Genomic DNA, 13,140 nt, shown 5'->3' with positions numbered 1-13,140 from the left:
ACCCTGTCTCGAACCCCCCCCCCCAAAAAAAGAATTATAATGTAAATAGAGTAGTTTTAAGGTAAAAATAAAAATTTATGTGTATGAGTGTTTTATCTACATGTATGTATGTGCACCATGTGTATAAGTGTTGCCCACAGAGCCCAGAAGTGGGTGCAGGGTCTTTTGAAACTGGATTTATAGGTAGTTTTGGGCTACCTTGTGAATACAGGAATTGAACACAGGTTCTCTGAGAAAGGAGCCAGTGATCTTAACTGAGGAGCCATCTCTGCGGCCCCAGACATAGTTTATAAGGAGGCCAGTAACTTTTAAAGCCATGCTGTTGCTATTTTCCACCTGTTTACTAAAGATGTTCAAGCTTGGTGTGAAATCAGATTGACACCTGTTACCACAGCACTCTGGAGACCGAGACAGGAAGGTCATAAGTTTGAGAGCTTCCTGGGCTGTTCCATCAATAAAAAAAAAAGTAGTCATCCCTCAGGATTGGTTCCGGAGCTACCATTGACCCAGAATCTAGAATGCACAGATGTTCGGTCATCTGTATTGAATGTCTGGTATTGCATACGTCCATTGCACACAGATGTTATGTGCAGAAGAAATCTTTATCTCCCCCTGTCTGTCTGTCTGTCTGTCTGTCTGTCTGTCTCTCTCTCTCTCTCTCTCTCTCTCTCTCTCTCTCTCTCTCCTGTGCAGAAGAAATATCTCTCTCTCTCTCTCTCTCTCTCTCTCTCTCTCTCACACACACACACACACACACACACACACACACACGACCCACAGGTGAAGTTCTAGCTGGGTATTGCTTGATTTTCTTTTGACAAATGGTGTTGCTGTGAAAATCAGATATTAACTTTCTTTTCCTTATCAGTCATTCCTTTTGCTTAGTTATAAATTTTTTGTTGTTTGGTTTGGTTTTGGTTTTTCAAGACAGGGTTTCTCAGTACTATGGAGCCTGTCCTGGAACTTGCTCTGTAGACCAGGCTGGCCTCAAACTCACAGAGATCCACCTGTCTCTGTCTCCTTTAATCCTGAGATTAAAGGTATGCACCCCCACTGCCCTACTAGTTATAAGGTTTTTTTTTTCTTCATTGTTGGTAATTCAGAATCAGTGTTCCTAAATATATGGTGTGATATATTAATATATAGTCCAAGTCTTTAAATGTTTTTTAGATTTATTTACTTTATTTGTTTGAAGGTTTGGCCTACATGCACATATGTTTACTACTTGTATTCCTGGTTCCCAAAGAGGCTAGAAAAGGTCATTGGATCCCCTGGAACTGGAACTACAGATTTTTTTTTAGTTTTTTTTTTTTTTTTTTTTGTCGGGGGGCGGGGTGTGTTGTTGTTCTTGGTGGTGGTGGTGGTGTTTTGTTCTTTTTTTTTTAATCCCCCTGAGTTTTCAAGACAGGGTTTCTTTGTATAACAATTCTAGCTGTCCTAGACCCTACTCTATAGACCAGAGTGGCCTCAAACTCATGAAGATCTGCCTGCCTCTGCCTCTCAAATGCTGGGATTAAAGGCGTACGCCACCATCACCTACAGATCTGCCACATGGGTGCTGGGAACAGAACCCAGTCTGCAAGAGCAGCCAGTGTTCTTAACTGCTGAGCCATCTCTTCAGCCCCATAGTTTCAAGTCATCTCCCCAACCCCTGAAAATTACCCCAAATTACCAGGGTGGGTTTTTGTTTGTTTGTTTTTGTGTGTGTGTGTGGAATAGGGTCTTGCATTATAGCCCAGACTAACCTCAAGCCAACAATGTTCTTGCCTCAGTGTGCAAAGTGCCGAAACTGTAGGTGTGCCCACCACACACCATTTGGAGGCTCCTATGACCTGTTCCTGTCTTCAGTATTTGTCAGTTTGTCCAGACTTTTTTGCTGTATTTTACGACACTCATTGTGTAGCCTTCTGGCCTGGAACTTCTGTATAGACCAAGATGGCCTAGAATTCACAGATCCATTTCCTTCTGTTTCCTGGGTAGGATTTGTATACCTGGGTTTTGCTCTGGGCCTTTTCTTCCTTCTTTAGACTGTAGGTCTTATTGATGCTTCTTCCATGCTGTTTACCTTGGAGAACTTTTCCTTTTGTGTATAGTACTCGTTTGATTTGGCACAACAGTCTTTGCCTTTTTCAGCTTGGCAGTTGAGCTACAGACTTTACACGAGGAACATGACCTTTCAATGCTGGTGACCTCATAGAGGCTTTTCTGCCCAGTTGACCTGAGGTTAGGCAATGGTGATCCAAGTCTTCTGGTCTTCCCCTTGATACTGCACTTAGAAAGCACCCATCTTATGGCACAGTTAGCAGGAAGACAGCACATGTCTGTCAGCACCGAGCCCTGTTATTCAGCATGAGCCACTAAGGTAGACAGGTAGTTTCCTATGGAGACATCCAGGATCAGCTTCAGCACTTGGGAAGAACTGGTGATGGGCAGGAGGCTGTTTCCAGCTCATTACAAAGAGTGGTTTCTTGGGATGGTATAACCACACAGCAGGTGGTGGGGGAGGTGCTCACCAGTGCCAGTGCTCTTAGACTTTCCTCAGACGGCCTCCCACCTCTTTACCATTGCTGGAGCTAGGCTACCATCTTCCCCTTAGCCTCTTGAGTGGCCACTTTTTATTTGGAGTACATTATTGGTTTGTCTATTTTTCTATGTGTCTGTATGCTCATGAGTTTATGTGCACCATGTGTATGTGAGAGCCACAGATACCAGAGATAGCATTGGATCCTTTGGGACTGGAGTTAAAAAAGGTTGTGAGCCACTTTGTGGGTACCAAGAATTGAACCTAGGTTTTCTGCAAGGATAACCAATGCTCTTAATTTTTGAACCATCTCTCCAGTATGCTCTTATTTTTAAAGTGATTTTTTTTAAATTTCTAAATTTTTTTGGATTTGCCTTTTAAATTTTCAGTTTTGATTTATCTTTTTTCTTACTGTCTTTTTAATTTTATTTTGAAATAGCATGCCAGTTTTTATTAACTTTTAAAGCATGTCTTTTTAGCATGCTCTTAAAATTATTTTTTCTTATATTTATATATTTTAAATGTGTGGATATTTTATCATGTGTTGTCTGTGCATCAAGTATGTGCCTGGTGCCCATGGAGGTCAGAAGAGGGCATCAGATCCCCTAGAACTGGAGTTAGATAAGTTTGTGAGCTACCATGTGGGTGCTGGGAATAGAACCTGCGTTCTCCAACAACAAGAGCTCTTAACTACTGAGCCATCTCTCTCTCACGCCACTCTCATCACGGGAGTAGGAGTGCACATGTGTGCGTGAAAGAGTGCTCACACTGAAGTTTTGTGTGAGTTTAGTTTGAAGTTTCCAGAAGATGGTTTGCTTTGGCCTGTGCTCTCACAAAACATGTTTATGGAGGTTTGCTTTCCTGGCCTGCCTTTTGTTTGGCCTCTCTCATTCCTTTGCTATTCCCACCCCACCCCCCTGTTTCCTGCCTGCTCCAGTGGGGTCAACCATTCCCTCTGGGTTCTTTCTCTTCCATTGGCCTTTCTTGTCAAGGAAAAGAAGTCCTTGCTGGTGGGGTTTGAGAGCACTAGGTCCAGGGTGTATCTGACTCTCCAGGCCTTGGGTGGGGGTAGGGGTCTCCTGTGATCAGCTGCTGCTAAGACAGGCAAACCCCTCTTGGTTGCCAGAGTGTGTTCATAGCCTGCTGAGTCAGGTCAGGGAAGAAGTGTGCTCTGTCACTTGGATTTTGAGTCCTCATCTGTCCCTGAGTGCATTGGCCTGTTACCTGCTCTGTGTATTTGAAGTTTGGGGAAATCCCAATACCAGCTGTTATTTAGACCCCTCTCTTCCCAGAATCCTCTGATACTGCCCCTGTCTTGGCAGAACAAACACTTTGTTAATTAAATAGTGTTCTAGGCTAAATCTCCCTAATTTTCCTAAACTCTTAAGTATGGGCCTGGCACTTAGATCATTCTTGAATCACTCAGTGACTCTAAATTGTGTGTTCTGACAGACTTGTTGAAGCTTTCAGAGCTGAGCAGCAGAAGTGACCTTTACAGGCACGTCTGCTCTTCCCCGTATGTCGTGACACTTCCCTCCGCCTCTGTGCTAAGGGCAGTAGTTGTAGACTTTCATACAAACGCACACACCTTTTTATTTTAAACAGAAGAGCCCTGCATGGGTTATTGGCAGTGGCAGTGGCCCCAGAGCTTCAGGTAATAGCAGTGTGCCCAGCCAAGGAGTTCCCAGACTCTTCAGCCTCCACCTCACATAGACAATGGGGTGCTGGCAGAAGGCCAGGACTGTGAGAAGGTCAGGCGGAACTGGAAGTGTGGATCCATGGCCACAACGACACCTTCAGTTGATGCTCTGTAGGGGGTAACAGCAGAGCCGGTTCATCCATGGCTGTGAGAGGATAAGCCTAAATTTAAAAACTGCTTTTGAATTATTTACACCCATTGAGTTGTGATCATGGGTTTGTTCATTTTGTCGACTGCCTTGCCTGAAGTGGCATCTCTCCAGTGTTAGGACAGGAAAGGCCAATCTCCGTTATCTGTTTATAGCTTTGAATTTAGGATTCTCCTGCTTCCGTCTCCCAAATGCTAGATTACAGGTGTGGCCACCATGCCTAGCTTTTCCATCTTTTATTTGTTTGTTTGTTTGTTTGTTTGTTTTATGCTTTACTTGTTGTGGTGGGGGGTGGCATGTGGCAGTCAGAGGACATCTTTTTGGAACTGGTTCTCTTTCTACCTTGTTGAGGCTAGGTCCCCTGTGCCGTGCCTGTGTAATCAGGGTTAGGTGACCCCCAGGCAGCCCTCCTGTCCACCTCCTTCTCCTGGAAGGAGTACTGATGCTGCAGCTGTGCACCACCATGTCCATCTTTTTCACGTGGCTTCCAGGGATTGAACCCTGCCATCAGCCTATACGGAAATCACTTTGACCCACTGAGCCGTCTCACCCGCCCCACCTCCCATCTTTTAAGGGTGTGTGTGTCTGTGTGTGTGTGTGTGTGTCTGTGTGTGTGTTGGTTTTTTGAGACAGGGTTTCTCAGTATAGCCCAGGCTGTCCTTGAACTCACAAAGATCACCTACCTCTGCCTTCCAAGTGCTGGATTTAAAGGCATGTGCCACCACACCCAGCAAAATTGTGTCTTGGTATTTTTTCTGCATGTGTATGGGTGTCAGATCCCCTACAACTGGAATTACAGACAGTTGTGAGCTACCATGTAGGTGCTGGGAATTGAACCTAAGCCCTCTGGAAGAGCAGCTAGTGCTTTTAATTGCTGAGCCTTCTCTCCAGACCCTAAAGTCAACTTAAAAGTGAAGTCCACTGGACAGCTTGCATTTTAGGTCCTGCTGTATGGAACAGTGTTTGACACTAACAAATAGCAGGTGAATTCTCCTTCCAGAAACTGCCTTTGCCCTTTGCCAGCCCAGGGTTTTGTATTGTGCTTTCTGTTCCTTGGCGATAACTTCATACAGAGAGTTTTTGAAATTGTGGTTTCTAAATATTTTACTTGGAGGAATTTTAGCCACAGTAAATGGCAGTGATTGAAATAATTCCAAGAACAGTCAAGTTAGGTCCATGCCTGCTGTTGACTACCCATGTCTGTAGAGCAGTGCTCAGATAGAAGTGTAAAAGCTGTTGTTCCGATGGGGGAGGGGAGGCGCATAGCAGTGTCCCCCAGAGTCTGGGAGATGAAAAGGTAACCCTTAGCTGTCCTAAACAGCGGCAGATTATTTATTTTTGGCGAATGTTTTCACCCCTCTTCCCAGATCAGACTGTAGCCTATAGTAATGAACAGAAATAGGCTCTGCACCATGTTTGTTTGCGCTTTTATCACAGATTTTCCAGCAAACTTTATTTCTTGGAGTAGAAGTGGAAGCCGTGATGTGGCATGTCCTGTGGTGTGTCTGGTGCACAGATTGTCTCTGGGTTGTTGATCCTTTGCCTTTGGCAGCTCCAGACTTAATTCCAGGCTCAGCTTACTCTCCAGAAAATGCTGAGGCTCCACACTCTGCCTCACACAGGGCCCTCCAAGCTGCTACAGCAAACCCCTCACCTGGTGTCTTGAGAGACCATCTCAACTTCATGTTCCCTTGAAATCGGTGCCTTTGACTTTTTAAAAACACTGCCTTTGGCAAGGAAAGCACTCCATGGTGTAGCTCTAGTGCCTCTCCAGCAGCAGGCTCCCAGAGAGCAATCAGGATAGGAGAGTGGGGTCTGCAAACAGTCTGTGTGCTTTACATTTGTGCCATGTTTGGAAATAAAACTATTAAACCATTGCATTTATACTTCGGAGGAGCCCAGTCTCCGTTGAACTGCCTCCCTGTCCTCTTGCATGTGCAGGCTTTCAAATGCGCAAAGGACGCAGTTGTCACAAACACATGCTTGAGTAGTTTTTTCAGAACCTTGGTGTTTTTCAGTGATTGATGCCCGCTTTCATCTGGAAGCCCTTTGGAGCTCTTTGTCTTGCTTTCCTTTCTTTCGGAACAAAACATTGCTGTGGTAATGTGTTGTTCAGTAGAACGTTTTAGGGATTCAAAAGCTTTTTTTTTTCTTTTAGTAGGCTAGGTAGTGACTTGTCCCTGCTGTGCTGAGATGCCCTCTCTGGAGGATATTTCTGGTGTTTGTCTCCCTGCTCACTCAGTGTTGGTAAGAAAGCAGGTTGGCTCTGGGGTGCCACAGAACAGAGCAAAGCTCACCAGCCTGCAAAGACAGCATCAACATGAATTGTCTCAGGCACAAACACAGGCTTTCACACGTTGGGTGTAAGTGGGTACTAATTTATTTCAGTATAAGATAAGATTCCTTTCAGAAATCATAGTGTTCAAACCTAAAAATGTATGTGGTCACAGGAGGGAAGAGGTATGGTCTGGAATGCAGCGAGCTCATTGACTCCCCAAGCCTCGATGTGCATGCGTGTGTGTGTGTCTGTGTGTGTGTGTCTGTGTACATGTGTGTACGTGATCACTGCAGTAGCACAGGGGAGGCAGTCTCAGCACCTGTCATATGACTAGGAAACTCAGGCTCACATGAGCATGGTTTTATCAGAGGTGTCATGCAGCTGAGGGGCACAGTGTCCAGGACCCAGGCTTTTAAGCTCCATAGCCATTGTCCCTCCCCATTAGCAGTTTCCTATTAGGGTAATGCTGTGCAGAGCCTTAGCTCAGTTGACCTTTCCAGAACCCTCTGTGAGCACAGCCCATGCTCCCTCAGGATAAACAAGGAATTTGGCTCCCAGCAGTGAAGAGTTTAGTGCTAACATGGCTAATTAGCATCGTAGCCCCAAAGGCCCAGGCTAGAGTGCCAGCTTGTGCAGAAGACTCGGGCACAGAGTGGCACTTATGCTCTTTGTCCCCAGGAAGCAAGACCTTCAGTCCACATTGACAGGCCATTACCAGAAGTGGCAGGCACCCTCTGGGCAGAGAGCCAGATAATGACAGCCCATAAGCAAGCTCTGCAGCGCCAGCCAGAGGGTGTGCTGAGTGTGGGAAGACACACAGCCCTTTCCCACAGTTCCCGGCGGGGAGAGCACTGTTTATTCTCATCCACGCACTGGTTCTGGTGTCTTTTCGTTTTGTTTCGCAGACTTTCCCAGACACTTCTTCAGCTGTCGGAGCCTGTGGCATTATCATCTTGACTGGTTCCTTGTTCTGCTGTCCCCCCAGCCAGCCTCTCTGATGCATTGTTTAAATGCTTTTTAGAAAATTGCTTTGTGCATTTGTGGTGTTTCTTTTGAAACTGGCTACTTGATTTTCTTTATTCTTCCCTTTTGCCTACTTTTTTGCATTCATAGAGGTCGTCTCTTCAGGGACTCCTGGATGGACCAGCTTGTGTAGTATGGTACTGGGGACTCTTGTGTTTCCAGCAGCACCTATTTACGGCATCACAGCACTGGTCTCACTAAACTCTGAATAATACGAGGGACAAACCTAACTGATGTTACAGCGTTTCTGCTTATGCGGGGCATTATCTAAAATGCACTGGTTCATGTCACCATATCCACCTTCCACCATCATCACCCCAGGTCACTGCAGTCTACATTTGTAGCACATTTATGTGATTTGAACTCATTCAGCTCCAGCACCTTCCATGTCCACCCACTTATATTTGCTGTTCCTGGTTGTCAGTCTATTGAAAAGCTCAGTTTCTTGTTTAGCCGTTGAGTCCTAGCGTGGGGCCCATTAGATCGTTAGTACCAGACCTGCTTTGTGGTGCAAATACTGTGTGTGTTGGACCCAGGGAGTAAAAGAAGCTTGGGTGCCTAGTCTAGGGCATCTGCCTACCTGGTGGAGAGCCATCAAGTCTGCTCACAGTACAGTGCAGACACAAGCCGTCCAGGTTTAAGACTCCCATCCCATAATCAACGTTGCTTTCCCTGTTTGACGTTTCCTCTCTATTCAAGCAAAAGATGGGTGAAGGAGATGCTAGAGAAAGCGAAACTGGTGCTGGCCTCTGCGGCTTCTGTATTCCGAGGGAGAAATACTGAGCCAGAGCCTCTCTCAGACATGCTCAGGGTTTACAAAGCTCACTGCTGTGGATCTCAGGAACCCCAGCAGACTGGTACGAGGGCGCCATCTGGAGCTAGTATGTGGCACTGCCACACGAGTACCTTTTGAGGCACCAGTTTTCATGATTGTCTCTGCCAACTTCATGCTTTCACCAAAGTACTAATTACTGTTTCCTGTGTGTTCTGTTGACAGTTCCAATTCTGATTATACTCAGATGGCCAGGTTCAATCCAGAACTGTTTGGCTAATTATAAACCTTTTAGTTTTATTAGGGTAAAGAAATTGTGTATCAGGATAAAAGCACACTGTCCTACTGGAAAGGAAGCAGTTGCCCCACACCCCAGGGGAGCAAACCTGTCTTTCGGGGAGGGGTGAGACAGTATGCTGGTCTGGAGAGAGGGCCACCCCTGAGGCTGCTGCCTGTTCTCAAAGAGCTCCTGGGTTTTAAGGAGTAATTGTTTTAAACTTCTTTTATGAAGTAGATGCCATGTACTACTTAGTGCTCTTAGTGCTCCTCCAGGGCGGTGGCCGCTCCGCTCACTGTAACAGGTTTGAAAGAGAGAGGAATCCTGTGCTTGGCTTTTAAAACCTCCCTCTTCACCTGCTGTGTCGTGGCTCAGGCCTGTGATCTTGGCATTCTGAGACTGAGGTGGGCAGGGTGGTTTTGAATTTGATGCCAGACTGGGCTGCATAGCAAAACTCTAAATAAGACCAAAGAAGCCCAGTCCTCTCCCTGTGACCCAGAGAAACCCTGTCTCACATGGGGGAAAAAAAAGTACAATTCAATGATTTTTCTTTTTTGGTTTTGATTTGTTTTTTGTTGTTGTTGTTCTTGTTGTTTTGGTTTGGGGGGTTGTTTTGTTTTGTTTTGTTTTGGAGACAGGGTTTGTTTGTTTTTTTATAGCCCTGGCTGTCCTGGAACTCCTCTGGGATTAAAGATGTGTGCCACCTTGCCTGGCTTAAAGATTTCTAATATGTTCATGGAAGCATACAACCACCAACAGATATTTTAGAAATTTTCACCATCTCAAAAAGGAATGTGAGACTGGGTGTGGTGACTCCCGTGACCTTTAGTGTGCGGTAGTTCAGAGTTGCACAGTGGGGAGAGATGGAACACTGAAAGAAAGGACAAAATGACTGAATCCCTCAAAGACGCATTGAGATATGCCCTCTGCGGGACGAATGCTTGTAAGCACAGGCTCTGTGCTTTACGTTGGGATATTGGCAATATTTCTATTACACTATAGAAAGAAAATCTTACTGAAGAGAAAAGAAAACAGGATTCAGTCAAAATGAACAGCCTGTGCTTCTAAGGACCCTATTGGCCTGGCAGGCCACAAATGAGGAAACACAAAGTTATCAAGTACTTAGTATATTTACATTTTTTTAAAAAAAATTTCTAATTTTACTTAGAAAAGCGCTCACTCCATCTGCATGTAAGCCTCCACGTCAGAAGAGGGCATCAGATCCCACCATAGATGACTGTGAGCCACCATGTGAGTGCTAGGAACTGAACCCAGATCCTCAGGAAGAGTGGCTGGTGCTCTTAACACTGAGCCATCTCTCCAGCCCCATATATTTACATTTTTAAGACAGTCACTTCATTGTACCTTTCACCCAGGTACCACTGGGTGGCCACAGTGACCTGGAAGCAAAATGTGACAGGGCTTTCAGACCAACACTCTCCTTCCTTTTCCAACAGGTTTGGCAGATCCCAGAAAATGGACTGACCCTTTCCCTGACTGAACCTGTGGTGATTTTAGAAGGTCATTCAAAACGAGTTGGCATCGTTGCCTGGCATCCGACGGCCCGCAATGTGCTTCTTAGTGCAGGTAGGAGCCCCGCAGACTGCCTGGCCTCATGTGGGGGGAGTGACAGGTGTGACTCCGCTGAAGCGGAGTGCTAGGGACCATGGCAGACTCTTTAAGTGTAGGTAGGGCCGCACACTTAGAGTGGTGCTCTGTACTCTTTGCACACACTCCCGCTGTCCTCTGCCGGTAAAGCCACGTTTATCCGCTCAGCCCTGGCTCTGGACACCGATGCTGCCTCTGGATTTTCAGTTAGACGCACCACAGTGAACCTTGGCACCTATCTCAGTGTGGAGTGTGGAAGTGTCTGTCTTCCAGCTCCCACTGGCTCTTGCCTCATTTCCAGATTCATCTTACAGAAATTTTTGCTTTTGCCCAAATTTCAGATTTTTCTTTCCTTTCCCTCCCTCCTTTCCTTCTTTTTTTCTAAAAGCAATACATCAACTGGATGTGGTAGTTCAGTAAGTTCAAGGCTAGCCTGTTGAGGAGATGTCTCATTCAATAAAGTGCTTGAGTCTGGTCCCCAGAGCCCTTGTTAGGGAAACCAGGTGTGATGCAAGTGTTTTCAGTCCCAGTGCGGAGAGAAAGAAATGCAGTTCCCTGGGATAAAATGGCAGGCCAGAGTAGCTGATGGCAAGCTCCAGGCTTGGCCTCTGGCCTCTGCACAGTGCACACACACGGGAATACAGATGGCTATAGTTAAGCTTTTGGGGAGATGGAAGAAAGCTCTTTCTTGGTTATAGGTATTTGTCAGAGCTTACCTTAAGTGTAATGGGTATGTGTGAATTATACCTTATCAATACTGGTTTATTTTAAAAACATGTCTTTTTTCAAGTTGGGCAGGTCAATTTTTAATCAAGAATAGGAGATGTTTATTTATGGTAAGTGAAGTTAAAAATTTAATTTCAGGTACCTGCCAAAGGCCTCTTCACAGAAGACATTGTAGGGCATCAACTTTCATAGCCATGGTTGACCATACCTGAGTCCTTCTGATGATCTAGGGACCAAAGCCTGAGCGGGAAGGGGGGGGGCTGAATGGTGGAAAGGACCTGCTGTTCTCCCTGGTCACTTGGGACCATACAGGCTCACCCTATTTTCCTGTTTGCCTTGTGCAAGCAGAAGAAACTGGTTGGTTGACTGCTGGGCCTGTACCTTCGGACTGTCAGACCACTCAATGCCTGGCCCTCCCTCGCGAGCAGGCTGCCTGGAGGAGCCAGTGCAGGAAGGCTCAGCTCTCCACCCCAGAAGTCAATTACAGTGTTTTATATTGTTGTACACGTTTTTCAGCATGAGTTTCCTGCTTCTAGCTCTTGGTTTTCAGGTATGTTCTTAGAACAGTGGTTGTCAACCTTTTTAACACTTTGACTCTTGAATAACAGTTTCACATGTTGTGGTGACGCCAAACCATAAAACTGTTTTTGTTGCTACTTCACAACTAATTTTGCTACTGTTACGAATTCTAATGTAAATAACGAAAGTATTTTTGGAGATAAGTTTGCCAAATGGATCAAGACCCACAGGTTGATAACCATTGGCTTGGAAGATACTCTTGAAGCAGGGATGGGGCTGAGTGTCTAAGGGATCGTGGGCCTCTCTGGGAAACAGCTTCTGAATCCACATGTCTGCGTGATTTCACTTTAGCCTTCTCATTATGGACAGACCACTCTGGCCCCAACTTCCCTTTTTAAGATACGATCTCTAAGAGCAACAAGCCAGTCCTGTTTCCCTTCTATTACTGTAGCTTACCCTGATTTCATATACAGGAAGGACCCTGGCTCACAATGTCACAGACTTGAGTCATGTGCTACCCCAGGTTCCTCAGGTGCAGAAATGATGTCCATTCTGATGTTATCTTTCTGGAAAAGGGTACCTTCTTGAAACTGCCTAGTTCCGTTAGTCCAGCTAAATCTAAAAAACGGGGCTCTGGCTTTGGGTTGGCTGATGGCTTCACCATATTGCTTTACAGAAATCTTGTCACTCTGGCCTCCCAGTAAGCAGGGCCTCTTGTCATCGGCATCTTCCTTCCCGTCCCTTTGTGTCCCTGTGGGGCTTGCAACTTTCTCTCATATGTTGTGTGGGCATTTCTCATCTTGTGGTTGATCTGCTTGGTGCAGGCTGTGATAATGCCATTATCATCTGGAACGTGGGGACAGGGGAAGCCCTCATCAATTTGGACGACATGCATTCAGACATGATTTACAATGTGAGCTGGAACCGCAATGGCAGCCTCATCTGCACAGCGTCCAAAGATAAGAAAGTGAGAGTCATTGATCCCAGGAAACAGGAGATCGTGGCGGTGAGTGTTCTTAGCACAGCCTTGGTAGCCAATCAGTGACCTAGACTACTTTGAGGACCTGCACGCTTAAGTCATGGTGTCCTTGTGGTGTGCAGACACCGTCTGAGTAGGGAGTGACTGCCTCAGTTTCTCTTCTCTCCAGTCATTTCCAGCCTTGGCTCAGCTCTGTCCCTTCATGGTGGCTTTAGACTGAATCTCACTGTATAGTCCTGACTAGCCTGGGACTCACAGATATGTTAGGCTCTGCCTTCCGAGTATTGGTGCAGCAGGGGCACTTAACAACTCATGATACCCTTAGACGTTTTCAGGTCTTGATGAGCCCAAACGAACTGTGACCTGTCTGGGTCACTGATGCTCCCTAGTTGATGTCCATCCCAATCCCAGAACAGTATCCAGGTGCCCTGCAGACCTGCAGCAGGTCCTGCCGTCATCTTAGTGCCCAGCATCTGCCACCCAGTAGATAAAGTCACACATCCTGCCTGAAGATGTATATGTTAGGCCTGCAGCTACAGGTGAGAAGTCCAAGAACAGCTCACCTTAGCTGTGCTCTGAGGCCAGCTGAG

The 13,140-nt window shown here is 46.0% G+C and overlaps 1 protein-coding gene across 2 annotated transcripts in view; it reads left to right on the top strand.

Annotated features, from left to right (window-relative positions):
* Coro1c (coronin 1C) overlaps window positions 1-13,140 on the top strand; it is a 74,084-nt gene that overhangs the window by 52,513 nt on the left and 8,431 nt on the right. For both annotated transcript variants that reach the window (XM_085680683.2, XM_085680688.2), the window contains exons 4-5: window positions 10,176-10,305; window positions 12,396-12,577. In XM_085680683.2, coding sequence (XP_085536809.1) covers window positions 10,176-10,305; window positions 12,396-12,577 — 312 coding nt within the window. The remainder of the gene's footprint in view (window positions 1-10,175; window positions 10,306-12,395; window positions 12,578-13,140) is intronic.

Source organism: Myodes glareolus, chromosome 2, assembly GCF_982192425.1.
Source record: "Myodes glareolus chromosome 2, mMyoGla1.1, whole genome shotgun sequence".
NCBI lineage: Eukaryota > Metazoa > Chordata > Mammalia > Rodentia > Cricetidae > Myodes > Myodes glareolus.
The sequence above is the reverse complement of the archived record's forward strand: the minus strand, read 5'-3'. Positions and strand labels throughout refer to the sequence as shown.